Source organism: Anolis sagrei, chromosome 1, assembly GCF_037176765.1.
Source record: "Anolis sagrei isolate rAnoSag1 chromosome 1, rAnoSag1.mat, whole genome shotgun sequence".
In the NCBI taxonomy this organism is placed as follows: Eukaryota; Metazoa; Chordata; class Lepidosauria; order Squamata; family Dactyloidae; genus Anolis; species Anolis sagrei.
In genome coordinates this window covers 58,805,998-58,833,640 of record NC_090021.1, presented here as the reverse complement: position 1 = coordinate 58,833,640, position 27,643 = coordinate 58,805,998, and the positions used below count along the sequence as shown (strand labels likewise).

The 27,643-nt window shown below is 42.5% G+C and overlaps 1 protein-coding gene across 1 annotated transcript; it reads right to left on the bottom strand.

The window, feature by feature from the left end:
- Positions 1-853: 853 nt before the first annotated feature.
- On the bottom strand, positions 854-25,935 carry GNG4 (G protein subunit gamma 4). The gene is made up of 3 exons (XM_060753855.2): positions 25,855-25,935; positions 11,507-11,615; positions 854-1,969 (listed from the first exon to the last, which is right to left on the bottom strand). The coding sequence occupies exons 2-3, from the start codon at positions 11,603-11,605 to the stop codon at positions 1,841-1,843; spliced, it is 228 nt and encodes a 75-aa protein (XP_060609838.1). The 5' UTR covers positions 11,606-11,615; positions 25,855-25,935; the 3' UTR covers positions 854-1,840.
- Positions 25,936-27,643: the final 1,708 nt, after the last annotated feature.

The window sequence follows — 27,643 nt, the reverse complement described above, 5'->3', positions numbered from 1 at the left end:
AGTTGTACTGTGCAACTCCATCTGCCTTTTTGCTTTCCCATGGCCAATAGCAGGAAACATTTCCCTCTCCCTCTCAGCTGACTTCTCTTCGACCTCTAGGCTTCTTTGTGTAAATACACTCATAGAAAGTACTCTGCCAACTTCAGGTAGAATCTCAGGCATTGAATTCATGGCACAAGTGGAACTCAACCCTGGATCTGTGTAAATGCACCACTTTTGTTATGATATATATTCTATAGGTTGACAGGTTGGTCTTGCTGGAGCATGTAAGAAATCAGTCAATGTGTGTCAACTGTAAAATAAGATGCACGAAGCTGGCTCAGCCTGGGTCTTTTACATACTGTTACATATTTCAGGCTTGAGCAATGCAGGTGCTTGCAGAAAAACAATGAGAAGCAGAGACAAAATTTGGAATGTGCTCTTGCTTCCTGATCTGCTGGAGGAAGATTCTCCACATGGACAAAGAAAGGTCATTTAAAATCTCTACAAAAGGACATTATGTGAGTCAATGCAACTGATCACATGATTGTAAATATATTGTTCTGGATTAGGAAGAGTAAACTACTTATCCTTTATTGATCATCTGTGTGGCATATTTTCTTTCTTGGGCAAGGCAGTGTGTGGGCTGATCAAACGTGAACTACATGTGGTTTATTTTACATTACGCATGATTTTCATTTCATCACAAGTTTTAGGGTTGTCATAATTTGGAAATGCAGGCACTCAACAACCACCAAACAAATAGGTAGATTATTACAAATATTTTGTGGAGCATTTGTAATAGTCTACCTACTCTCCTTGTGGAGAGAAAAAGCGGTGTATAAATAAACATAACAGTAATAATAATAATAACTACCACAAATCAAGATAACTTTTATTAAAATATTAAAAGGTAAAGAGAAAATAACTGAGGTCACATACCAACAATGCTGAGCACATAGCTTAAAATAAACTTAACAGTATAATTTAGTAGTAATCCATAATCATTATATTAGAAACATGCAGAGTTCTAGGAATTCTGGTATTTGTTGTCCAGCCTGGGATAAAAAAACAATTATAAATGTGGTAGACTCAATACTTTAAAAAAAAACCTGCCACAAATATATATAGCAGCAATTTTTCATATACACTGTGTTCCACATTGACCCTGTTAGTCTTTCAGTGTAGCATTTTGTTCAGTGGAGTTACATCAATCTAGTCTCGGTTTGGTTTGCAGTTTGCATAATGAAATAAAAGGGGGAGATCTCAATTTACAATTGTCTTTGATACAGTTAAATGACTGGAGCTCAATGCAAAAGATTCCTAGCATCTCCAAGCTGGCCTATGATGGAGCTTCTGTTCAAAATCAAAGGCAGGAGCTTCCAGTTGGCAAGACAATACTGAGCAAGTATCTGATTTTGTATAAAGGAACAGCTATCAATAAATTGGGAAGATAAGATTAGATTTTGAAAATCTCCTGGGTTTAAAAATGTCATCAAGCACCGTACTATCTGCTGAATTCTCCTTCCTTTAAAGAACAATTTTGAAAAATTAAATGTATATGTTGCTCATTTTGGTATCGGTTTCTGTCACAAACAATCATATTCATAAAATCTAACTGAGAAAATGTAACCATCACATACCTCAAACCAAATGGACTTCTTCCATTATCAAACAGTTGATAACAGATATATTTTAATATAACACTGATAGAAAAAATGACAACAGACTAGATTTCCATTTAAAATATCTGCACTCAAAAATTATTAACAGTCAATTATTGTATGGAAGAAGTCTCCAGGAAAAGCATGCACCATTAGTAATGTATTTTCACATAGGGCATTTTTAATTGAATGGTAATTCAAAGGATAGTACACAAGAGCTTCTTCTCCCTGAAGGGATTTTCGGATGTGGGCACTGGCATAATTAGGGGGTCTTCTCCCATATGGGCATCGCAATATGCCAACAAATCAGCGGCAGCCTTGGATACCTGGGTTTAGAAACAAACAGAAAAAGGGAAGGGGGGAGACAGACCTAAGCAATTGTCACTGGCACGGTGGAGATGGAGGATACATGTTGAAACAGTCCCACAAAGTATCCATTTGCAACAAAGACAGAACATGCCTCCTGCACATTGTCTCCTGACTCCACAAGTAGGCAGATCATAGAATCATAGAATCACAGAGTTGGGAGAGACCTCATGGGCCATCCAGTCCAACTCCCTACCAAGAAGCAGGAAAATCGCATTCAAAGCAGCCCCGACAGATGGCCATCCACTCTCTGTTTAAAAGCCTCCAAAGAAGGAGCCTCCACCACACTCCGGGGCAGAGAGTTCCACTGCTGAACAGCTCTCACAGTCAGGAAATTCTAATGTTCAGATGGAATCTCCGTTCTTGTAGTTTGAAGCCATTGTTCTGTGTCCTAGTCTCCAGGGCAGCAGAAAACAAGCTTGCTCCCTCCTCCCTATGACTTCCTCTCATGTTTTTATACACATGGCTATCATGTCTCCTCTCAGCCTTCTCTTCTTCATGCTAAACATGCCCGGCTCTTTAAGCTGCTCTTCACAGGGCTTGTTCTCCAGTCTTTTGATCATTTTAGTTGCCCTCTTCTGGACACTTTCCAGCTTGTGAACATCTCCCTTCAATTGTGGTGCCCAGAATTGGACACGGTATACTAGGTGTGATCTAACCAAGGCAGAATAGAGGGGTAGCATGACTTCCCTGGATCTAGACACTATACTCCACACGTCCCCCATTCTGTATCTTTGCATTTCATTTTTTCTGCCTAAGTGGAGTATCTTGCATTTGTCACTGGTGAACTTCATTTTGTTAGTTTTGGCCCATCTCTCTAATCTGTTAAGATGTCTTGGTATAGCATGTCTTTCCGTTTTCTTTTGGGTAAATCAGCTAAGCCAATCTTCAGGTTCTATAGCCCAACATTATCTATCTCTCTGCAATTAGCTGAGTGTATGAAAAAAAATATGTAAAGAGTGACTTGAGAAATTGCAGGTCGCTTCTGGTGTGAGAGAATTGGCTGTCTGCATGGACGTTGCCTAGGGCATGCCCAGATGTTTGATGTTTTACCATCCTTCTCTCATGGAGACTTCTCTCACGTCCTTGCATGGGGAGCTGCAGCTGACAGAGGGAGCTCAACTTGTTCTCCCTGGATTCGAACCACTGACTCTCTGGAACTCTCTCCCCAAGGACATCAGACAAGCCCCAACGTTGGCAGAGTTTAGGAAGAGCTTGAAGACCTGGCTGTTCCAGTGTGCCTTTCCAGAATAGGAAACTCCCAGCATCATGTCCCAAACACACTTTATAGAGATTTAAAACTGCCTGCACATTGCACCTACCCTAAAATCCTTACATTTCACCTGTCACGTCCAGCACTTTTAATTTTATCCATTACATTTGGCCCGGCCCTTAGTTTTTAAATGTGTCATGATGTTATTGTCTTAATGCTTTACTGTTATTGCTTTAATGTTTATTGGTTTGCTTTATGAGTTTTATTGTTGTATTTGTTATGCTGTTGTTTTATTCAGGGCCTTGGCCTTTGTAAGCCGCACCGAGTCCTTCGGGAGATGTTAGCGGGGTACAAATAAAGTTAATAAATAATAAATAATAATTGTTGGTCAGCAGTCCTGCCAGCACAAGGGTTTAACCCATTGCACTGCTGGGGCCTCCTTGTATGAAAATGGGGCTCACAAAGGAAACAACTGATTTCAGATTGGTCTTTTCCTTCATTTTCCCAGAGTTCTTGTCTCTTCCAGAGTCTTCCACCTACACTAACTCACACTGGTCACCCTGACCCATATAACATAAAAATCCTGTAAAGAGCATATTACTTGTCCACTTCCTCTTAACTACTGCTTCTCCTGAATGTTGGTTGCCCTGATATCCCTGCAATCTCAAATAGTTTGCGTAGTCTTGGCAACAGGCACTCCCACCCCTACCACGACTGAAAAGGCTGCTAATTAATGCCAGGTTAGGAAATGGAAAAACACTGTTAATCCAAAACCTGATCTTGGATGAGCATACTGACCTGATCTGTGTTACAAAGAACTTGGCTGCATGCAGCTGGGGGGAAAGGGATAACCTCTCCCAGCTTTGTCCATCTGGGTTTTCTGTGGAGCAGAGATGTCTATCTCAAGGAGTATCTGCTACCAGCCATGCTGCCAGACCCACACAGGATCTCCTTTTTGTGTGAGCATGGGCTGATGGCAAACTGGGTCTGAAAGAACTTTTAATAGTTCTTTTATCATTGAGAGATAACTAACTAGGGCAGTGTTTATCAACCTTCCTAATGCTGCGACCCCTTAATACTGGAAGGGTTTGGTGGGCATTGACCTTGAATTTTGGAGTTGTAGTTCACCTACATCCAGAGAGCACTGTGGACTCAAACAATTGTGGATCTGGACCAAACTTGGCACGAATCCTCAATATACCCAAATGTGAACACTGGTGGAGTTTGGGGGGAAGTAGACCTTGACATTTGGGAGTTGTAGTTGCTGGGATTTATAGTTCACCTACAATCAAAGAGAACTCTGAACCCAGCCCACAATTATTTTTACCAAACTTGGCACACTACCTACATGGGCAACATTGAATACTGGTGGAGTTGGAGGGCTGTTTTTGAATTCTGGGAGTTGTAGTTCACCAACATCAAAAAAAAAAGATGAGAAGGACAGGCAGAAAGATCTTCAGCCTTCTCTGTCAAAAGGGTTCCTAAAACTATCACAAATATGTGTTTTCTGATGGTCTTTGGTGATCCCTCTGAAACCCTCCTTGTGACCCCCCCCCAGGGGTCCCGACCCCCAGGTTGAGAAACACTGAACTTGAGGATTTGGTCCTGCTGGCGCTGATTGTCTCTGCAAGGATACGGATCAATTAAGGTGGTCTTGGCAGGCTATGGATCTAAATGGACTTCTGAGGGCTCTTGGAGAATTTCTTGTTGCCTTCTCAGGTGATTTTGTTGAACCCTTTGCCAATCTCTGAGATATGGAAATTGTCAGGAGAGTTGACCAAATTGTCCCCAAGCATTCTGTCTCAGGGAATTGATCCAAGGAAGCTCCCTGGCTCACTTGGGAGCTGGCAGTCATCATAGGACTAGAACAACTACAGCAGACAACCTCATGCTGGATCTACAGTGCTATATAATTCAGATTATCAAAGCAAACAATATGGAAATAGCAGTGTAGATCCAGCCTCAGTCCAAACAAAAATATGCAATAGCTCAATAGGAAGCCTATGCTGTAGCAGTGGTGGCAAAGACAAAAAAACATATTAGCTGTCACTATTGTATCTCAACAGCAGCATCCAGAGGATGTACTGTTTTACACAATGTAAGAACAACTTGTAAAGCATTTGACTAACCACTGTGAAGAATTTGCATAGTCCTTCTATATAAATAAAAATGTAATGTTAGTTTGTGGGATTAACATAACTCAAAAACCACTAGGCAAATTGACACCAAATTTGGACGCAATACACCTATCAGGCCAACAAGTGGCCATCACTCATAAAAACACTGAAAAACACAGCAGAAGAGACTTAAAAAGCAAAAATTACATTACAACGCATGTGCAAAACCACATATATACACACAAACACACATATACAGTGTTCCCCCACTTATTTCTGGGGTTACGTTCCAGGACCTCCCGCAATAAGTGAAAAACCACGATGTAGGGATGCTCTATTTATTTTAATATTTAAACATTATTTTAGTAGTTATACACTATTTTAAGTCTTTATAAACTTAAAATAAAGTGAAGGAAAGGAAGGAAAGGCCCTTCAAGGCTGGACGGAGGGAAGGAGGACCGAGGAGGGAAAGCGTCTTGGGGAGCAGTGGCAGCAAAACCCCACAAAACAGCAAAAATACCATGATATCACCTCACTACCTCTGAGGATGCTTGCCATAGATGCAGGCGAAACATCAGGAGAGAATGCCTCTAGAACATGGCCATATAGCCCAAAAAAACCTACAACATACTATGATATATATTATAAATTATTTTTTGAAATCCGCAAAACAGCAAGTCCGCAATAAGCGAACTGCGAAGTAGTGAGGGAACATTGTATACACATATATACACACAAAACACATATACACAGACTGGGCCACAGCAATGCGTGGCAGGGGATGGCTAGTTGGGAATAAAATTGAGCACAAGAGTTTTAGTTTGATGAAGCACAGGCACTCATTGGTAGAGAAGGTTGAAGACTTTGTAAAACTGCACCTCCCATTATTCATCCACGGTAGTTAAAGTGGTATCAAACGGCATTAATTCTACAATGTAGATGCACCCTTGATCTACCGATTACCCACAATCTCCCACTCAAGTTAAAATGACTATCAAGACATATGAATTATTAAACATTTGTTATTTAAGAGAGGGTTAGCAGCTGAAGGACGATGGGATTTTATCATTATATTTTAAGGGAGGTTATTAAAACCAACCCAAGTTAGAGCATAATCCTGTTAGTTACACTATAATTATAAGATTCTGTGACAAGAGAAAAGGCTGCAATTACTCCAGTCCCCTTCCATGACAAGAGAGACATAATTATTGTTCTTGCAACAACATCCACTCTGCTTATGCTTTGTGTCTAAAATGAGCCCATCCACAAACATCTCACTAAAGTCAGTGTTGATCTCGCAACACTACTATTTTAGAAATAGTTAACAATGCTCTCACAGTTTCTTTAGAGAAAGAAAGAAGGAAACACAATAGCTGCCAAACATAATGGTTTGTGACCTTACACTTGTACTAAAATTAGTGTTTTCTCAAGTGGAAAAAAGCAAGATCTGCAGATGTTTTCAAAGCTCATAGGATTGCTTCAGACATTAGAAACATTACTTTAACCACTCTGAGATTTAACTATTTCTCTCACATTTCTCTCCCTCCCTCTCTCTCTTTTAAAAAGCTCTCTCTCACAGCAATATTCAACAATAGCACATTCAGTTCTGTATTATAGCTATTTTTAAATAAATCCTGTGGACTATTATTTACATAGATACATCTCACTTTTCCTCTGAGGAGCATCACAGCTATTCTTCTCATGGCTCCTCATAAGAACTATGATTAATGCTGTAGATCAGACACCAGATGCTGATGGTTTAATTGATGATGTAGAGAGAATTGTAAGCTTTTCTGTGGCACAAAATGATGGGCCCTGAAATCTGGGAAATCATTGTTCTCTCTGTAAGAAAACTGACTCGGAAATTGCAGGGTCTCAAGGGCAGTCACGGGAGTCAGAAGTAGCAACAGCAGATAAGGAATCGAGTGAAGAGCTGAGTGATAAGGAGGATTCTCAGGAGAACCCATCTGTAGATATGGAGATCAACGAAAGTCTTTGTTTACAAATCAGAGCCGAAAATAGATTGCATTGTTCAGAGAGATTATGTGGGAAACTTGTGAAAGAAATTAATGGGAAACAGAATGATTTCATGGCTGTCTATTAAACAACAAGTTTAATAGACAACTTCAGGCAAAACTGCATTAGAGTGAGAAACTAAGCCTGAGTTCTTTTGTTCCTGGTTCAAGTCAAGCTTTGATTTTTGGATTTAATACATCCTGAAGTTTTCTATGTTCCTGTTCTTGTACTCTTGTTCAAGTTTTACTAGTTATATCTTCTTGATTGTGGACTTATGCTGTATCTGTGATTCCTGGTTGTTCCTGGACTTTTGTCATTTCCGGAACTTTATGAGACAATTGGATTATTGTTGGAATATCACCTGTTGCAAAACTTTTTTGGGATTACATATCTTCTTTTCTTATTTCTGAATTTTATATGCTTTTTATATGTTTTTACAATGAACTGTTTGCTTATAGTCCAGAACTCTTTTATGGTGCAGTGGTCATAGGGGTTTCCATGCCTGGAGTGCAACAATTAAACTAGGAAGTATAGTTCTGACTAGCTCCAAATTGGGGAATTCCTCACCTTAATAAACAAAAATGTGACCATTCAAATGCAGGCATTGACCCCCACCTGCATTGAACTGGATTATATGAGCCTACATGCCACATAAGGCAGTTCAGTGCAGCTAAACTGCATCCTGAAACTGCATTACATGGCATTGTAGATGGGGCCACTGTCTCACATGCTCCTCCCAGTCATTTTATCATTCAGACTAGTTGGCCGAGCAGCAGAGTACATCTCCTTAGCTTTGAAATAACATAACATAATTAAAAACATCGCCTGGATCAGGTAAGGATAATATATGGGCAGCAAACTATATAAATCTTGATGCAATTTGCTCACATCTCCTCTATGCTCATTAGACATAATTTGCTTGCTATTTGACCCTACCATTTTTTTCACGATGTATCAGCCGGAATACAATATTTACAAGGTTTGCAAGAATAAACTGTGGTCCAAAGGAGGTACATGCTTGAATTTCCAACACATTGATGTTCAGGATACGTAAAAACAGGCTAAAACTAAAATCATGTATTTCTGTGTAAAATCTAATTAATATTTTCAGTTAAAATGAGCTTATGTGATACTGTTTAGACCAGGCATGGGCAAACTCCGGCCCTCCAGGTGTTTTGGACTCCAACTTCTACAATTCCCAACAGCTTCAGACCACTTAAGCAGCTGAGGGGGAAAAGGAAAGGGCTTGAAGCTGCTAGGAATTGTGGAAGTTGGAGTCCAAAACACCTGGAGGGCCAAAGTTTGCCCATGCCTGGTTTAGACTGTTCCTGACACAATGGAAATCTCCCAGTTTCAGTTTCTGCCATGAAAAGACTCTGTAACAGAGAAAAATAGCAAGACTAGGTGTTTGTCAGTGTTTTTTTAATCAAAAATTGTTTTGATCTATTACTGATTTAGCAGATTTCATCATTTAGGGTAATTTGCTGTTGCAAGCTAAGCATCCTTTGCGTGGCAACAAGAAATCTGAAGAACAGCACAACTTTAAAAGAGCTCCAAATATATTTTGCTCAATGTAGCCAAAGTAAATTGTATTTTGAGAAGGAGGCATCAATCTTGTTGTTTAATATGTCTACTGACTCCTCTGGGAATGGAAATGAGGTACATTTCCCCTGACTTAAAGTGGGGGGAAGGATCATTTTTATCATCAGAGAGGAAGCCAGATCTACAGAGAGCGGTATCTGTAGTCTTTGTTAAGGAATAATTAGGTGGAATCCGATCCTCCAACCATTTGTGACTTTTGTGACTGGCTTCAAAGCATAAGTGGTACATCCCATAAACACATGTAGTATGCTCTTGTTTTGAGCAAAACCAGACTAGACACTTATAAAGGTAAATGTAAAGGTTTCCCCTAGTCGTGTCTGACTCTGGGAGATGGCACTCCATTTCTAAGCCAAAGAGCTGGCATTGTCCATAAACACCTCCAAGGTCATGTGGCCGGCATGAATGCATGGAGTGCCATTGCCTTCCCTCCAAAGCAGTACCTATTGATCTATTCACATTTGCATGTTTTCAAACTGCTAGGTTGAAAGAAGCTGGGCCTAAGAGGAGGAATTCACCCCGCTTACCAGATTCTAACTGCCAACCTTTCGGTCAGCAAGTTCAGCAGTTCGGAGGTTTAACCTGCTGCACCACCCATGGGTCCTTATAGACACTTATAGGCGAAATCAAATATCTCACAAGTGAACTTTTCTATGGGAAATAGGACATAGCACAGCAGGTTAAACCACCAGTTATGTTGCACTCCAGGACAGGACTGTAAACACCACACTGTTGACTAGAAAACAATCTTTTTATTAAAGATAATTAAAAAGCAGCAAGTAAAAAAGCACTTTAAAGAAATAGGTAAATCCAATTAGGTAAGAAGATAAGCAGGAGCAAAAATAGTCCAGGGTAAAGTTCAGCAAAGTCCATAAAAACAAAGTCCACACTTCTCTAAATATAATTCAGGAAAACAGGAAACATTAACCCAAGGCATGAGTAGGCATTCATTCCAACAATGCTTCATCTGACTATACTTTCCCATACTTGGAACTTTTACCCCTCGTTAAGCCATTCCACGCACTCAGGAATTGATTTCGCTTTACTTAAGATCCCCTTATCTTTTACTGTTGGAGCCTGGCAGAACACCGAAGGCACTGTTCAGCCTGTCTGTTTTGACTAATTTCCTCTCACCTATCTATTTGCTCATTAAGTTTTGCAACTGGGCCAGGTGCCCAGTTGTTTTCAAGCCCCAAATCTTGGGAACTTTCTGGTAACAATTCAGGGCGTACACTATCATCCCCACACCCTTCAGGGACATTCTCATGGGAAACTACACTTTGCACAGCGGTCTCCTGGTCCTTCTCTGCATTAGTATCATTGACCAAACCATTGCCATCTTGAAATTCATTGGCATCACTTCCCACATCCAAAGTACCCTGATCCTGAAACACAATCACAGGCTGAACCAGGCCTATAGCGAGGGGTTTTTTTTAAGGGGTTCAACCCCCCCCCCCCGAAATGTTTCAGATTTTTTTAAAAAACCAAGTTTACTCATGAATTTTAACTGGTTAACCAAATCCCCATGCTAAGTCTATGAGATGCAAAAAATTAAGAGTCCCTCCAGAACTGCAAGCACTATCTCAAACAAATATTTATTTATTTATTTATTATTCGAACTTATATGCTGCCACTCCCCTGGGGCTCGGAGCGGCTTACAAGAATAGGCTAAAATCAAACACAAATTAAAAACAATTTTAAACAATTTAACAACAGCAATATCAGAGATCAAAGTCCCGTTGAAACAGATATGTCTTACATGCCCTGTGGAAAGCTGATAAGTCCCGCAAGGCACGGACTTCAGGTGGCAGAGTATTCCAGAGAATAAATTATCAATATTTAAGGCCTTGCATGGTCTGGGGCCGATGTACCTGAGGGACCACCTCACCCCCTACTAACCCCAGAGATCCCTCCATTCTGAGGACCAAGATCTATTGGAAATTCCCAGTGTCAAGACCTTGCGTCTAACAGCAACCAGACGCAGAGCTTTTACAGCAGTGGCACCATCACTCTGGAATACTCTGCCACTTGAAGTCCGTGCCTTGCGGGACTTATCAGCTTTCTGCAGGGCATGTAAGACATATCTGTTTCAACGGGACTTTGATCTCAGTTGGAAAAATGGAGTAACAGCACCTGCCCATGGCCGAGTTGAGCAGATGTGAAAAAGGGGGAAGTCTTGCCTCTCTCTATGTATTATCTGTCTTTCTTGATTGTATAATGGCATTGAATGTTTGCCATATATGTATTCTGTAATTCGCTCTGAGTCTCCTTGGGGAGATAGAGTGGAATATAAATAAAGTTATTATTATTATTATTATTATTATTATTATTATTATTATTTCCTCAACTTTCCTCAATCCGAGAGCATCCACATCTGCTCCCTCAACTCTCTGGATTAGGTTTTGAGGATAAAGTAGCTCCGGAGTGGAGAAATATCCCCTTTCCGTTCCATTGCACAATTAGCTTTTCAATTAGGAGGAAGGGTAAACTGCAAAGCAAATATATCATCATGAAATGCAATATTACAAACATAATTATGATTTTAAATTTACCTTTATCCTGTCCAGATACGCCTCCATTTTTAACTGCTCCACGGCTTTCCTTGCTTGAGAGATACTTGTTGTGCTGTTATTCGACATCACCTCTTTCATTCTGTTCTTCCTAAAACATTTTTATAAAAGGAAAGCATTGCAGAAAAAAATATTTTCCAAAGGCAAATAAAGCATGTTTCAAATTTTCACTACATTTTATTGATTGGATCCTTCTCTCATTTCGTACAGCAATCTCAGGCAGCATGGCATTTTCTAGTCATTACTTTCGCAGTTTCTCTATAATCTCTCTTCTCCAAAGAACATCTAAAAAATTCAGTTTGATATATGAGATTAGATATCAATTCTAGCTCTTAAGCAGTAGCTAACGTGATTATTGCTATTTTTCATGGCACAGTACATGTTAATTTCTTCTCAAATCTATTTGTGAGTAATTAATCTCAACAGATCTCATTTCTTAGTAGATGTTTACAGAACTGCACTGCACTTCCACTGGGAACACAATGTAATATGAATTCAATAGGTGTCTACCTCTATATCAGTTTGATCGGAGCCCTTGGTGGCACAATGGGTTAAACCCTTGTGCCGACAAGACGGTTTGAATCTGGGGTGAGCAGGTTGAGCTCCCTCTGTCAGCTCCAGCTCCCCATGTGGGGACATGAGAGAAAATAGGTACTTAGCTTTGTTGTATTTGTGGCTACAGAGCAATACAAAACTCCAGCAGTTGTTGGGCGCCTTTGTCAGAAAAAGTGCTCATATGACTTTGAAAGCGAGGTTTATTGCAATGCTATTCCCTCCTTCGCTTGCCTTGCCTTCCCTTCCCAAGTCATATACTGTATCTCTGCTCTTTGACTCTCCATGGCCACTGCTATGGTGACCAAAACTTGCACAGGAAAGGGGATAGCTGCTCAACAGGTTTGAACCAGGTTTCAACTAACTGGGCTGTTTGGACTCCATCCTGTCACCACAGTGGGGTGGAGACATCAATGTAGTTACTCCTGAGACTACTGTGCACAGTATTGTCACTCCAGACTTGCTCTGTATCAAGTGGTTCATGGAGATGGGCCAAGGATGGGAAATGTGGCCTCCTAGAAGCTGTTAGATTGCAACTCTAATCGGTCCTAGCCAAATATTACCAATAGTGCGGGATGATGGGTGATGGGTGATCCAGTTCAGCAATTTCTGGAAGACCTCCTGGAGGCTCCTTCTTTGGAAGTTTTTAAACAGAGGCTGGATGGCCATCTGTCAGGGGTGATTTGAATGCAATATTCCTGCTTCTTGGTAGGGGGTTGGACTGGATGGCCCATGAGGTCTCTTCCAACTCTTTGATTCTATGATTCTATGACCCACACATTCCTCATTTCTGCTATGCAGCTCACATCAGTGGTTCCCAATCTTTTTTGACCAAGGACCACTTTGACCAGGAACCACTTTAACCAGGAACTACTCTCCAACATTGGTACCAAAAAGGTTAAGAATCAGTTTTTGGTCTACTTTAGATTAAGTTTGGTTATTTGGGGTGCTGATTCAGAAAACTGCATTGGAAAGACCACATCAGCTCTAGTTTCTGAACCTCAGCACTATAAGAGGGTTTCGCGAGACCAGTTGCCCTCACTGCAATGATGTAGTAACAGTAAGGCTGCGGACCATATTTTAGTTCTTTAAGAGGCCAGTGGTGGTCCAAGGACCACAGGTTGGGAACCACTAGTACAGAAGCACCCTAAATTAAGCCTATCAAAGCACCCCACATATGTTTTCTTTTTTTGTTGGATTTCTCTCCAGATAGTATGATGAGTATTCAAGATGGATGAGAGGTGAAGTTCAGTATCCAAATCACATTTTAGCACTACTTGCTAAAGACAATCCGAGTTCAGCTCTCTTAAGTTTATAGTATTGAAATTGTACCTAGACATCAACACTGACAAATGCAGTCACCACACAAATTGGATGTCTAAGACTCCAAATCCAACCAGCCCCTGCCAGCCTAACGTTGGATTAGAGCAATCATTTATTATCATCTGGATAACTAGAGATTCCCCATTTCTGTCATAAAATATCTGTGAAAGCCTTTCTATATATTTCCTCTGAAAGAGGACTGTATCTTCCAAAAAATTAAGACTGGTCTGTGATAAGTTCTTTTGTGCCATGAGGTTAACCTGGAGCCGCTTTTGCTGTTTTCTGCTGTCTAGTGATTGCTTTTCAATTTCAGCTCATTTTGCCTTGTTGGAGAGATAAGGCTTTGAGTCTAAGACTGTGTCCACATGTAATTCCTGCCTTTCCTGTATTTTACTGTGGTTGTGATTTTACTGCAATATTGCCTCTTTAACTGATACAAGATGTCTTGAATGCTGTGCAGGGACCTGAAATTGGTTATTTTCTCCATTATCAATAAAAAATAAATAAAATGCAGTCAATCAGATTTCAAATCACAAGTTCAGAAATTGAGTCTGACGTGTATAGGGATTGCAGGAAACATGGAAAGGCGAGGTGTGTTGCTGTCCTCAGCCTTTGCAAGCTGAAAGCATGTGAGAAACACTGATAATATGTAGACAGCACAGAAAATGGGATAAGTTTGTATAGACCTGATATACAGTTCAAGAAGGGGCTCTATCCCTCTTCCTAATCTTTTTGAAGCCTTGCACCACCTAATGCAATGGAATCCAGAGACATTCCCAGTTTTATACATTAGGCAAGTTGGAAATGACTGCCTCCTTGATAGGAAGATGAACTGCCTTTCTCAGTAATTTGTGGTTGTCTACAGTAAACACTTTGCTTTGGGTTTAAACGCCATCTCAGTAAAGGACCTGGGGGCGCCACAGGTCTAAAATTCCTATAATTATATTATATTATATTATATTATATTATATTATATTATATTATATTATTTACCACATATATATCTCGCCCTTCTCAACCCTGAAGGGGATTCTGGGCCACCTTACAAAGGCAACAATTCAATGCCATATATTAATACATTGATAAATAAACAAAAACATTAAAATCCAATTTGTGGTCATGTATTGCACTACTCTCATTACTGTCCAAAAGTATCAGAGCCATGTTTTCATTTTCCCCCCCGAAGGTCAGGAGGGATGGGGTTAATCTAATGTCACTTGAGAGGGAGTTCCATAGACGAGAGGCCACCACTGAGAAGGCCCTGTCTCAGCCGTGCTTGCAAGGGGGGTGGGACTAAGAATAGGGCCTCCCCCGACAACCTCCAAGGAGGGTAATAGAGGGAGATACGTTCGGTATATAGACTCACTTCTTTGCACCGGCCTAAATCAGTCATTATAGTGCTCTCAAATTTGGGGGGGCTAATGATGAGAACCTGCTGTTGTCACCTACAGAAGAAATATGCAACATCACTCACCTTTTGCATCTTGGTGAAGAAATTGGTCCCCAGCTCTGTAACTACACTTTTAGATATACAACAAGGCAAAAGGACATATAATTTCACTGTTACATATAATTTTGAAACTGAGGACCTCATCCCACAGATTTAGGGCTCTATTTCCATACACTTTGGAAACAGAATCCTGTGGGAGCCCCAAGGAGGCCATCATTTATTTTACTTATTTATTTACAGTATTTATATTCCGCCCTTCTCACCACGCAGGGGACTTAGGGCGGATTACAATGTACATATACATGGCAAACATTCAATGCCATAGACACACAACATATATAGACAGACACAGAGGCAATTTAAGTATTCTGGCCACCAGGGGAGGTGTTGCTTCATTGTCCATTTGTGACACTGATAAAGTACTTCCTCATTCTTTGCAGGCTTGCTGGAGATTTTTATGGCATCATAAATTAGTTAAATTAGCCTCCCCACGTAGGCGGTACCTAAATTTCCTACTTGACAGATGCAACTGTCTTTCGGGCTGCAAAGGTCGACAGCAAGCTACACAAATTGGTCGGATACTCACTCCAACCTGGGCTGGCTTTGAACTCATGACCTTTCGGTCAGTAGTGATCTTAATGCAGCTGACTCCCAGCCAGCTGAGCCACAGTCCCAGTGCTTACATCACATGACATAAGGTCACTTTTGGTGGGACTCCATTTCCAAAGCGCATGGAAACAGAGCCCTAAATCCATCTTCTGGAGTCAGGTGTTACCTAAGACAGTTCCCTCTGCTTTCTCCCGCTTTTCCCCTGCTTATGGGATAGTCCTAAGTGGGAAGTTTTGGATTTAGGCATATCTTTGTGAATTTCTCACTGTTAATATTTTGTTGCAGCTACTACAATGTGTCAGCCAAATATAGGAGGAGGTAGCCAACCCCAGCTATTAATATTGAACCAAACCTGATTACAAAAGAAAGAAAATTATACCTAGGCACAGAACATAGTTCCAGGTTATTCTTTATAGCTGTATGACCTCAGCATTTATTTAAAAGAACATTTATTAATTGCTCTTATAATTCTCTTAAATGTATCAGCTAAATTTTCTATTTATTGGAAAATATGAAAGATATAAATGTAAATACCAGCCACTTCTATATTTTCCATAGATGTTGCCTCCTGGAATTACTATCGCAAGATATGCTCTTCCTATCTACATTATTTCAGGTATATCTTAATTCAGTTTTGAAAGGTTGCATCATCATCATATAAAAATCTACACAAACCTATATATGATATAAACAGGATACATCTTACACTATTATATATAATATCTGCATGTTGTGTGCCCCTGCCGATGAAGAAAAAGCTATTTTGTAAATATCCAGTGAGTTTGGGCCCTTTTGAATTGCTATTTATTTCTGCAAGTGATGAGTTCTAGCCAGTCTCTACTTTGGAGAATGAAAGACAGCATTTCCTCCACATTTGTGGCAAAAATGAAAAAATTGTGAATAAAAATAAAAACTGAAAATACTATTTTTCATGTTCTCTATGCATCCCTTTCTCTATACATCTCTTATCTTCTGTAGGCATCAACTTCCGACAGGGATTGATCATAAAAATCACCTAGCAAGGTCTACAAAGAACACTTTTCTATACATTGCTAGGTCCGTCAATGGAAGTTGACCACAGAATCACATTGGAGGACCTAATGCTTGGAGAAAACAAATTGTCTCGTAGGGCAACAGCAGAGGTGGTGTCAGATAACAGCAGTCACAAATAATCTGCAAACTCATGATCTGAAGATGTGGTGGGATGATTGTACCTACATCGGTTTTTCGCAATCTGGAGATGAATTTAGAATATTCTTAAATGAGATGTCATCTATTACAAATATGCCCCTGGCTGATACCGGATGAGAGGCTCCCTCCTGGGCACACAGAGGACTGGGTGACTTGGAAGGCGCTGAACAGACTGCAGAGCCAACCTTAAGAAATGGGGCCACAAAGTGGAGTCCACGACATGTGAGTGTGGAGAAGAGCAAACCACAGACCACCTATTACAATGCAGTCAGAGCCCTGCCACATGTACCATGGAGGACTTTTTTTATAGCAGCACCAAAGGCACTCCAAGTGGCCAGCTACTAGTCAAAGGACATTTAGAATAATGCCAAGTTTTTTAAATACATTACAACTGTACCCTTGGTTTGCTTCTGATACGATAAATAAATATGCCCCTTTGAAGCTTTCTTATTACAAATCCCCTGAACAAAAAGTTTTGGTGAAGTAGCAAACTTTATCAAGATTTTCCCTTAATTTTATTTTAATTATCTTAACTTTTAGTGACAGAGTCTTCAACTTTATGCCACCAGTCTCATCAGTCCGGAAATCTTCAACTCCTCTAGTATTAACTACCTGCTTTCATCCAAATCTAGCTTTTGACTTTACCTCACCTGCCTTTAGCATCAATTATTATTGAACAGAGCATAGGGTTACAGCCTGTGTTCGATGGGGTTACACTCCCCCTGAAGACACAGGTTTGCAGCTTGGGTGTGATCTTGGATTCACTGCTGAGCCTGGAACCCCAGGTTTCGGCGGTGACCAAGGGAGCATTTGCACAGTTAAAACTTGTGCACCAGCTGTGCCCGTACCTTGGGAAGTCTGACTTGGCCACAGTAGTCCATGCTCTGGTTACATCCCGTATAGACTACTGCAATGAGCTCTATGTGGGGTTGCCTTTGAATACTGTCCGGATGCTTGAAATGGTCCAATGGACTGCAGCCAGGTTACTAAGAGGAGCGGTGCTCAGGGAGCATACAAGTCTGTTGCGCCAGCCCCATGGGCTGCCAATTTACTACTGGGCACAATTCAAAGTGCTGGATTTAGCCTATAAAGCCCTAAACGGTTCTGGCCCAACCTACCTGTCTGAACACATCTCCTCCTATGAACCAGCTAGGAAGTTAAGATTGTCTGGGGAGGCCCTGCTTTTGATCCTGCCTGCATCACAAATATGTTTGGCAAGGATGAGAAACAGGGCCTTCTCGGTGGTGGCCCCTCGGCTATGGAATGCCCTTCCTAGAGACATTAGATCAGCCCCCCTCTCTTTTAGCATTCTGGAGGAAAGTCAAGACCTGTCTGTTTGAGCAAACATTTTGAAAAGGCAGTGTAATAGACATAGGAAAGTGGAACGATTGGATGATGAGATTGGATCTTGATTTTAACTAGGAGACGTTAATGATCTATGTTTCATTGACCTTGTTATGACTGTATATTAATGCTATTGTTTTTAATTGTTTAAAATGTTTTATGATGTTCCTGGGCATTGAATTTTGCCTCTGTAAATCGCCTTGAGTTGCCCATGGGCTGAGAAAGGCGGTATAAAATATAGTAAATAAATAAATAAATAAAGTCTATTCCTTTTCTGCACAATGGAGGACCTTCTTACACCAGAGGCACTTGAAGTGGCCAGCTTCTACTCAAAGGAAATTTAGTATAATGCCAAGTTTTTAACTTTGTTTATGGGTTTTTTATTTTTCTATTCTGACATGATAAAATAAATTTTCCTTTTCTGTAGGATGTCTGTTTAACATCTGCTGCTCCCATATCTATAACTTGTCAGCTACTACCTATTATAGACAATCAGACAGACTAAAAGCACTTTTATTGGAAACTACTTCTCTATATATTACCTTATCATTTTATTTATCCCTACTCTACTCATATTATTAAAAAGAGCATTAAACCTATTTCTTACATATCCTGAATTGAATGCTCTCCAGCTCTGCTTGGCTTTCCCTTTCTCTCTTGTTTAAAATAGTTTTAAAATCTTATGATCTTGATCATTTGTGCCACTCCCACTTCCTAGTCGTCACATGTTTCCAACACCAAGGGTGCTCTGCCTCTGGAGATGTAGTATCTCCGTATCAGTTCATTATCTGAGAAATGCTTCTGTAAAGATCACTTTGTTCTCTCTCTCAGAATAATGTCTCCAGACCTTCATCCTCCATGAAATCAGATGAACTGTCAGCCTGTGAGTGGTGGTGAACAGGAACGCATTTCCTGCTCTCATATCTTCATCTTGTTCAGTAAGAATCAACTACTCTGTGTAAGAAGCAGACACTTACAATTCCAAATAGTTATATGTGATGTTGGAAAAATGGCTAACTATCAACTAGGGGGAAATGCATTTACCGGATAGAAGATGACAATACCGACTTGGGAGAAGTTTCTTCAATGTAGGAAGTGGCAGGATGTTGACAGTAGGAGGAAGGTCATTGATTGTCTGTTCATCTAACTTCTATTATTTTGGTCAAAATAGACTAGTCAACATGTAACCATACATCTGTCTCCAATATCAGTAAAAGGTGCAGAATGTTACTATGAAGAAAGTGCGATGGGGAAAGAAAGAAGTTGTAGTATTTCTCTACTTGTACCATCATTAGCTCTCCTTTAATGATGCCCCCAAACAACTGCAAGAGAAGGTATTGTCCATTTCCTCCCAAGATCTTTTAGCGGCAAATCACAGCCTGCTCTTTGGCCACAAAATGATCCTGAAAAATTGAGTGGTGTGTGTGCAGGGCCGAGGGAGCACTGTGCTAGAACCTATTATATTCCCTTGATGATGATGATGATGATAATAAGCAGTTGCATTGAGGAAAAACAACAGGAAAAACTCAGCCGTTATCAGGACCTCAAAATTGAACTGCAAAGGCTCTGGCATAAACCAGTACAGGTGGTCCCAGTGGTCACTGGCGCACTGGGTGCTGTGCCAAAAGATCTCAGCAGGCATTTGGAAACAATAAACATTGACAAAATCATGATCTGTCAACTGCAAAAGGCCACCTTACTTGGATCTGCACGCATCATTCAAAAATACATCACACCGTCCTAGATGTTTGGGAAGTGTTCGACTTGTGATTTTGTGATATAAAATCCAGCATATAGATCTCCTTTGCTTTGACATACTGTGTTTTTTGTGTCAGTAAAATAATAATAACAACTTTATTTTTGTAACCCACTTCCATCTCCCTGAAGGGACTTGGGGCGGCTTACATGGGGACAAGCCCGGTCAAAATAGTTAAAATAACATGTTAAATTTAATAAAGCAGCAACATAAAACAAAATAAAAACAAAAACAATCAGTCAAGAGAACAACACAATATAAAAACAACCATCATAAACAACCAGTAGTCTGAAATAGCAAAACAACTATGGGCTTGTGTGGGGGTGGAGGGGGGGGGGACAAATAGTAGTGGGGAAAGGGCTGATAGATAAAGTACAAGTACCAGATAATAAAATTGGGGATAAAGCCCAATATGAGATGGAGCACTGTATCTCTGGAACATCCACGTTCTTAGATCTTTGCGAAAGATGGACAAGGTGAGTGCCAGCCTGATCTCCCTGGGGAGAGAATTCCAGACTCGGGGGGCCACCACCAAGAAGGCCCTCTCCCTCATCTCCACCAGCTGCACTTGTGACGGAAGTGGGAGCGAGAGGAGAGTCTCCCCAGACTAAGATATTGTGCAGGTTCGTAGGGGAAGATGAGATCATGAAGATAGACAGGTCCCGAACTGTTTAGGGATATTAAGGGTCATAATGAAACCCAGTTCTCCCTTTCTACAAAACAACTATGAGGCATGACATCCCCTGTGAATTTTTAGAAGTCTGTAATGACCAATCTCAATAAAATAGTGAAGAGTAGAGACATCACACTGGTGACAAAGGTCCACATAGCTAAAACAATGGTATGTGAGAGATGGACCATAAGGAAGGCTGAGTGAAGGAAGATAGATGCTTTCAAACTGTGGTGTTGGAGCAGCTGGGCATTATTTCCTGGAGTGTGGACTGGCTTGATCTTCTTGCCTTGGACCGCAAGAAGATCAAAGCATTCCACACTCCAGGAAATAATGCCTGGCTGCTCACTGGAGGGAAGGATATTAGAGGCAAAGATGAAGTACTTTGGCCACATAATGAGAAGACAGGAAAGCTTTGAGATGATAATGATGCTGGCGAAAATGGAAGGTAAAAGGAAGAGGGGCTGACCAAGGACATGATGGATGGAAGGTATCCTTGAAGTGATTGGCTTGACCTTGAAGCTGGGGGTGGCCATGGTCGACGTGGGCTGATCCATGAGGTCACAAAGAGTGGGAAGCGACTGAATGAATAAACAACAACTGTAATGGTACAGGACTCATTCGGCTTGTTGATGTTTTCAGTCATCTTTGTTTCTTTTAACACATGGATTCAAAATAAGTAACAATGTGGTGGAAGAGTGGGAGAATACTGACAGAGTGCTAAAAGTCCTAGTATTTCACAATGACAAATACATTAAGTCTGTAAAAGCAGCCCTGCTGGATCACACCCAGGGTCTGTCCAGCATATAGTTTCTCAAATTGGTTAACCAGATACTGAGAGGAAACTCCAAAAAAGGACACCCTGACAACACTCTCTGTTATTCTCTAACAACTAGTTTCCAAAAAGAACAATCTTATTAAACTCTTTCTCTGGAAGTTTTTAAGCAGAGGCTGGATAGCCATCTGCCGAGGGTGCTTTGATTGTGTGTACATGGCAGGAGGTTGGATTGGATGGTCTCTTCCAACTCTGTGATTCTCTGTATCCAGAGAAAGCAGTGGCTAGTGACAGCCATTCATTAATTGGACAGAGTGACCACATCTTGCAGCAATCAATTTCACTGGTTAGCTATGCATTGTGTATGAAGAGGACTCCTTATAACTGTCCTGAAACCATTTAGTTTCTTTAAATGTTACAGTTTTCTTGAGAGAAGGGGCAGAATTTTTCTATCAACCCTCTCCCCATCATTTTACCAATCTTGACCATGTTCCACACCTTTTATTGCCTTCTCCTCTTCCTATTCCTCCGATTGATGCTTCTGCTGTGACTCTTCTGCTCTGCTCATCTCACGCATCTCACACGTTATGATACCTATGACAACGCCAGCATCTGTTTGCACTTCAACAACTACTAAAGGGGGCAATTATGGGCTGCCTGCCAGTTTAAAATATCCAGATTGTTTTGAACATAATGCAAATAAACAAGAATATATATGCTAAAATGAATTTCTTAGCATTTATCTTGATGATATAGGAGCCTCCGGCAGCGCAATGGGTTAAACTCTTGTACTGGCAGGACTGAAGACTGACAGGTTGGAGGTTCAAATCCAGCGAGAGAGCAGATGAGCTACCTCTGTCAGCTCCAGCCCCCCATGTGGGGACATGAGAGAAGCCTCCCACAAGGATGGTAAAACATCAAAACATCAGGGCGTTCCCTGGGCAACATCCTTGCAGATGGCCAATTCTCTCACACAAGAAGCAACTTGCAGTTTGTCAAGTCGCTACTGACACGAAAAAAAAATCTTGATGATAAATACAGTACTTCCCTGAAGATTTCTGGAGAAGGCATATCAAAATAGGCTTCTTGCTTTTATGGCTGCTTATGCAATTTCTATTCTCTATATGTTAATTAGCTGGAAATTCTGCCAAACGCTTTACATAATAACTCTCCCTTGCCATTTATTACAATTTTACCTGGAAGCCAAAGTTTTTCCTAAGGCTCTTGTTGGACAAGGAGGCTGTTCTGATAACAGGCATGGTTGCCGGTTGCTTCTGTTGAACTTCAAAGTACCAAATGGATTAGTTCTTACTGTCAGATGAATAATGGTGGAAAGTGCCAGAGAGTTCCACACATTTGGCAATGTCTGGCCAGCAAACCGTACAGCCTCCATTAACATCCAACACGGACATACTTCCTTATAGTGCCTTAGAAACATCTGCTTCATCTCTCCCATTAGGAGCTCCCGCTGGTGCAATGGGTTAAACCCTTGTGCTGGCAGGACCGCTGACTGACAGGTCAGTGGTCCCAATCTGGGGAAAGCGGGTTGAGCTCCCTCTGTCAACTTCAGCTCCTCATGTGAGGACATGAGAGAAGCCTCCCACAAGGATGGTAAAACATCAAAACATCCAGGCATCCCCTGGGCAACATCCTTGCAGACGGCCAATTCTCTCATGCCACAGGCATGAGAGATTCTCAAGTCGCTCCTGACAGAGCATTTCGATACAATTTTAATGCTCTGGCTCAATGTTATGGGATCCTGAGGTTTGTAGTTTGGTGACGCACCAGCACTCTTTAAAAAGCTCTCTTTTACAACTGCACTCTTTTACAGCTGCCATGGTTCCATGGCATTGAACCATGGCTGTTAAAGTGGTGTCAAGCTGCATTATTTTGTAGATGCACCCATACCCTAGTTTTGAAGCGCACACACATCCTACCAAAAAAACACAATACAAAAGGTGTAAAGGAGGCAAAAGAGTTGCATTATCCTCCTAATTCGCAGCACTGGAAGCACTCCACTCGAAGGGACACCTTTCTCCTGGAATGCCTGCCAAGGTCTTGCCCTCGGCTTCCTAAATGACAGCACCGGTAAATAAGTCTACCCTGTCATGCTTTCCAAAAAGGATCCGCACTGTAGACTTACACACCCCTTTCACTTCCACCACTCAATGCTAGTATGGAGCTATGGGAATGGTGGCTTGACAAGATCTAGAGCAGCGTTTCTCAACCTGGGGATTGGGACCCTTGGGAGGGTCATGAGGGGATGTCAGAGGGGTCGTGAAAGACCATCAGAAAACACAGTATTTTCTTTTGGTCATGGATGTTCTGTGTGGGAAGTTTGGCCCAATTCTATCATTGGTGGGGTTCAAAATGCTCTTTGATTGTATGTGAACTATACATCCCAGCAACTACAACTCCCAAATGTCAAGGTCTATTTTCCCCAAACTTCACCAGCGTTCACATTTGGGCATATTAGGTGTCTGTGCCACGTTTTGTACAGATCCATCATTGTTTGAGTCCATAGGGCTCTCTGGATGTAGGTGAACTACAACTCCAAAGATCAAGGTCAATACCCACCAAACCCTTCCAGTTTTTTCTGTTGTAATGGGAGTTCTTCATGCCAAGTTTGGTCCAATTCCATCATTGGTGGAATTCAGGGTCCTCTTTGATTGTAGGTGAACTATAAATCCCAGCAACTACAACTCCCAAATGACAAAATCAAACTCCCTCCCACCCTACCAATATTCAAATTTGAGTATATTGGGTATTTGTTCCAAATTGGGTCCAGTGAATGAAAATACATCCTGCATGTCAGATATTGACATGACAATTGGTAACAGTAGCAAAATTAATATTATGAACAAAAATAATGGTTGGGGCTCACCACAACATGAGAAACTGTGTTAAGGGGTTGAAGCATTTGGAAGGTTGAGAACCACTGATCTAGAGCCTTCTCTACCAAATGGTGCCAAACTACATCTTCCAGGCATCCATAGCATTGAACCACGGCAGTGGAAGTGGTACCGAACTGCCTTCATTTTACAGAGAAGGGAGTCCACAAGCCATGCATTCTGATTTTCTAGCATGCAGAAAGGGAATAGGGCCAATTAACAGAGCAGGCTAGACATCTTAGGAACTCCAAGATCTGTTTTCCTCCCTTCCTTCGCCCCTAGGATGACAAGGGAAAGTCATCACTTCCCTGTAGGATTAATGCAGTTGGATACCACTCAACCGCTATGGGATCCAGGCAGAGAGGGCTAAAGACCTTGCAAAACTACATTTTCCATGATCCCACAGCATTGAGCCCTGGCAGATATAAAGCAGAGTCAAAACTGCACTAACATTCATAATGGCTGGGTGCATCTACAGTGTCGAATGAGTGCAGCTTGGCACCACTTGTCATGGCTATGGAATCAAGGCAGTGGTCAGAGAAGATTAAAGTCCCATCATTGTGTGCAGTGGAGCCCCTGGTGGCACAATGGGTTAAACCGACAGGTTGGAGGTTCGAATCTGGGGAGAGTGTGGGTGAGCTCCCTCTGTCAGCACTAGCTCCCCGTGTGGGAACATAAGAAAAGCCTCCCACAAGGATGGTGAAAACATCAGGCCTCCCCTGGGCAACATCCTTGCAGACAGCCAATTCTCTCACACCAGAAGTGACTTGCAGTTTATCAAATGGCTCCTGACACGAATAATAATAATTGTGTGCAGTTAAAGCAGTGTCAGACTACATTCAATTACAGTGTAGATCAGGCATGGGCCAACTTCAGCCCTCCAAGTGTTTTGGACTGCACTTGGAGGGCTGAAGTTGGCCCATGCCTGGTGTAAATGCATTCAAGTCTCCAGCTAGCTTTCGAGGAGCAGTCTCCCTTTCCCATTGCAACCCAATCCCCCCATGAGATCCCTCTCTGGTGTAGATGCATACAAGTCTCCAGTCCAAAACACCCGGAGGGCTGAAGTTGGCCCATGCCTGGTGTAGATCCATTCAAGTCTCCAGCTAGCCTTCGAGAAGAAGTCATCCCTTCCCAGTGCAACCCAATCCCCCCATGAGATCCCTCTTTGAGGACTCATCCATCTTTGCAGGAAGAAAGGGAGCGAACTCCCACAATTCGGAATTTTGGGAGTTGCAGTCCAAAAGACCTGGAAGGAGGGCTGAAGTTGGCCCATGCCTGGTGTAGATGCATTCAAGTCTTCAGCTAGCCTTCGAGGAAAAGTCGTATCTTCCAATTGCAATCCAGTCTCCCCATGAAATCCCTTTCTGAGGACTCGCCCCACTTTGCAAGCAGAAAGGGTGTGAATTCCCACAATTCCTAACAGCCTAGCGGCTATGAGGAATTGTGAGAGTTGCAGTCCAAAACACCTGGAGGGAAGGCCGAAGTTGGCCCATGCCTGGTGTAGCTGCATTCAGGTAGCCTTGGAGGAGAAGTCTCCCCTTCCCATTGCAACCCAATCCCCTCATGAGATCCCTCTTTGAGGACTCACTCCACTTTGCAGGCAGAAAGGGAGCGAACGCCCACAATTCCTAACAGAGTTGCAGTCCAAAACACCTGGAGGGAGGGCCGAAGTTGGCCCATGCCTGGTGTAGATGCATTCAAGTCCCCAGCTAGCCTTCGCGGAGAAGTCAGCCCTTCCCCTTGCAAGCCAATTCTCTCTGAGGACTCACCCCTCTTTGCAGGCAGAAAGGGATCGGGCTCGCCAAGCAGCAGCCGAGGAAGCAGGCGCCTCACGCCCCGGAGACCCCCGCCAGGAGGAGCGCCCAAGGGAGGCTGCACATCTTCTGGTCCGAGGAGGAAGAGGAGGAGGAGGAGGAGGAGGAGGAGGAGGGAGAGGAGGAGGAGGGACGGCAGAGCAGGGCAGCGGGGGCTTAAGGGGAGCACGACCCTCCCGCCCACTGAGGAGGAGTGGCTGGCCTGGGGGGGGTCCCTCCCTTGCGAGCCTCCCAATAGCACCCCAGTCCTGGTTGAGGAGGCTTGGAGGAAGGAGGGAGGGAAGGAGGGAGGGAGAGGGGGAGCCGGGAGCGCGCACTTTCTGCTCCCCAGACGGAGAGGAATTCCAGCTGGTGACGTCAAAAGAGGAGAGAAAGAGGGAGAGGGAGGGGGAAGAGGGGGGAGGGGGCAGCTCGAGCGCGCCTCTCTGGCTTGGCCCCGAATGGCTGGGGAAGGGAAATGGGGGCAGCGGCCACGCGCGGGGTCGCCTTCTCCATCTCAACAGGGAGGGGAGGGTCAAGGGGGGGGGGGAAGTCCCTCTAAAGCAGGGTGGGTGGCGTCCATGGGAAAGAAAGGGGCCCCGGACTCTTGAGTCGACCACAAGCGAGACAGAGGGGGAAAGCCCAGGTGATTCTAGGCGGCGTCCATAGGAATCTAGTGCCCAGGTGAAGCATGGGCAAACTTCGGCCCTCCAGGTGTTTTGGACTTCCACTCCCACCATTCTGAACAGCCTCAGGATGTCCCTACCAGCTTAGAACTAGCTGCTCCCCCCCTCCCCCAATGATGTGAAGAGGGGGAGGTTGAGAGGATGGATGGAGGAGAGCACATCACAGAGAAGGCCACCTGGTCTTAGGAGAAAAGGAAACTGTAGGAGAGCAACCCTGGGAGTGGGAGGTAGCCAGCAGAGGGGGGTGGGTGCAGGAACTCTTAAGAGCCGTTTTTCTATGGTGAAACAGAATCAAGCTGGATCCAAACATTGCCCTTTGTGAGCTTGCTTCTGTTCCAAGAGCTTCCCTCTTCCTAACAGCCTCAGGCCCTTCCCTTTTCTCCCTCAGCCGCTTAAGAAAAGGAAGGGGGCTGAGGCTGCTAGGAATGGTAGGAGTTGAAGTCCAAAAGTTGACCCATGCCTGATCCAAATGGTCCCACTCTGTTCTGCTTTGGAGCTTCTTTCCTGCTGTTCTGGAGACTCAGGACACAATGGAGCCCTGGATTCAAGCTGCAGGGAGAGAGTCCATCGAAATCACTGATTCTTAACCTGTGGGCCACAAACCGCCAGTGGGCCGCGAGGACGAAAATCTGGTCCACGAGCCTCCTTCCTCTTTATTATTTAATTAATTGCTCCGGTGGCTCAATGGGTTAAACCCTTGTGCCGGTAGGACTGCTGACCAACAGGTCGCAGGTTTGAATCCAGGGAGAGCATGAATGAGCTCCCTCTGTCAGCTCCAGCTCCCCACACAGGGGCATAAGAGAAGCCTCCCACAAGGATGGTAAAAATCGATTTGTTATAAAACATGGTGTTTTGGTGCTTAATATGTAAAATCATAACATAATTTGACATTTAATGGGGTTTCTCCTTATTATCCAACATTTTCGCTTATCCAACGTTCTACCGGTCTGTTTCTGTTGTATAAACAGATGTCTATTAATGTGGTTCTTTTTCATTTGTAGCTCTTAAGTTTGTGTAGTCAATTCACTAGTTCCTTGGATTGAAGCATTTGTTTCAGGGAAGTACTTGGTTTGCTTTTG

Bases quoted from the DNA above. Each gene is read 5' to 3' on its own strand.
- GNG4 (XM_060753855.2), bottom strand. From the start codon at position 11,605: ATGAAAGAGGTGATGTCGAATAACAGCACAACAAGTATCTCTCAAGCA. The intron at 1,970-11,506 runs GTAAATTTAAAA...TTCTAAACCCAG, and splicing joins CGTATCTGGACAGGATAAAG to GTATCCAAGGCTGCCGCTGA.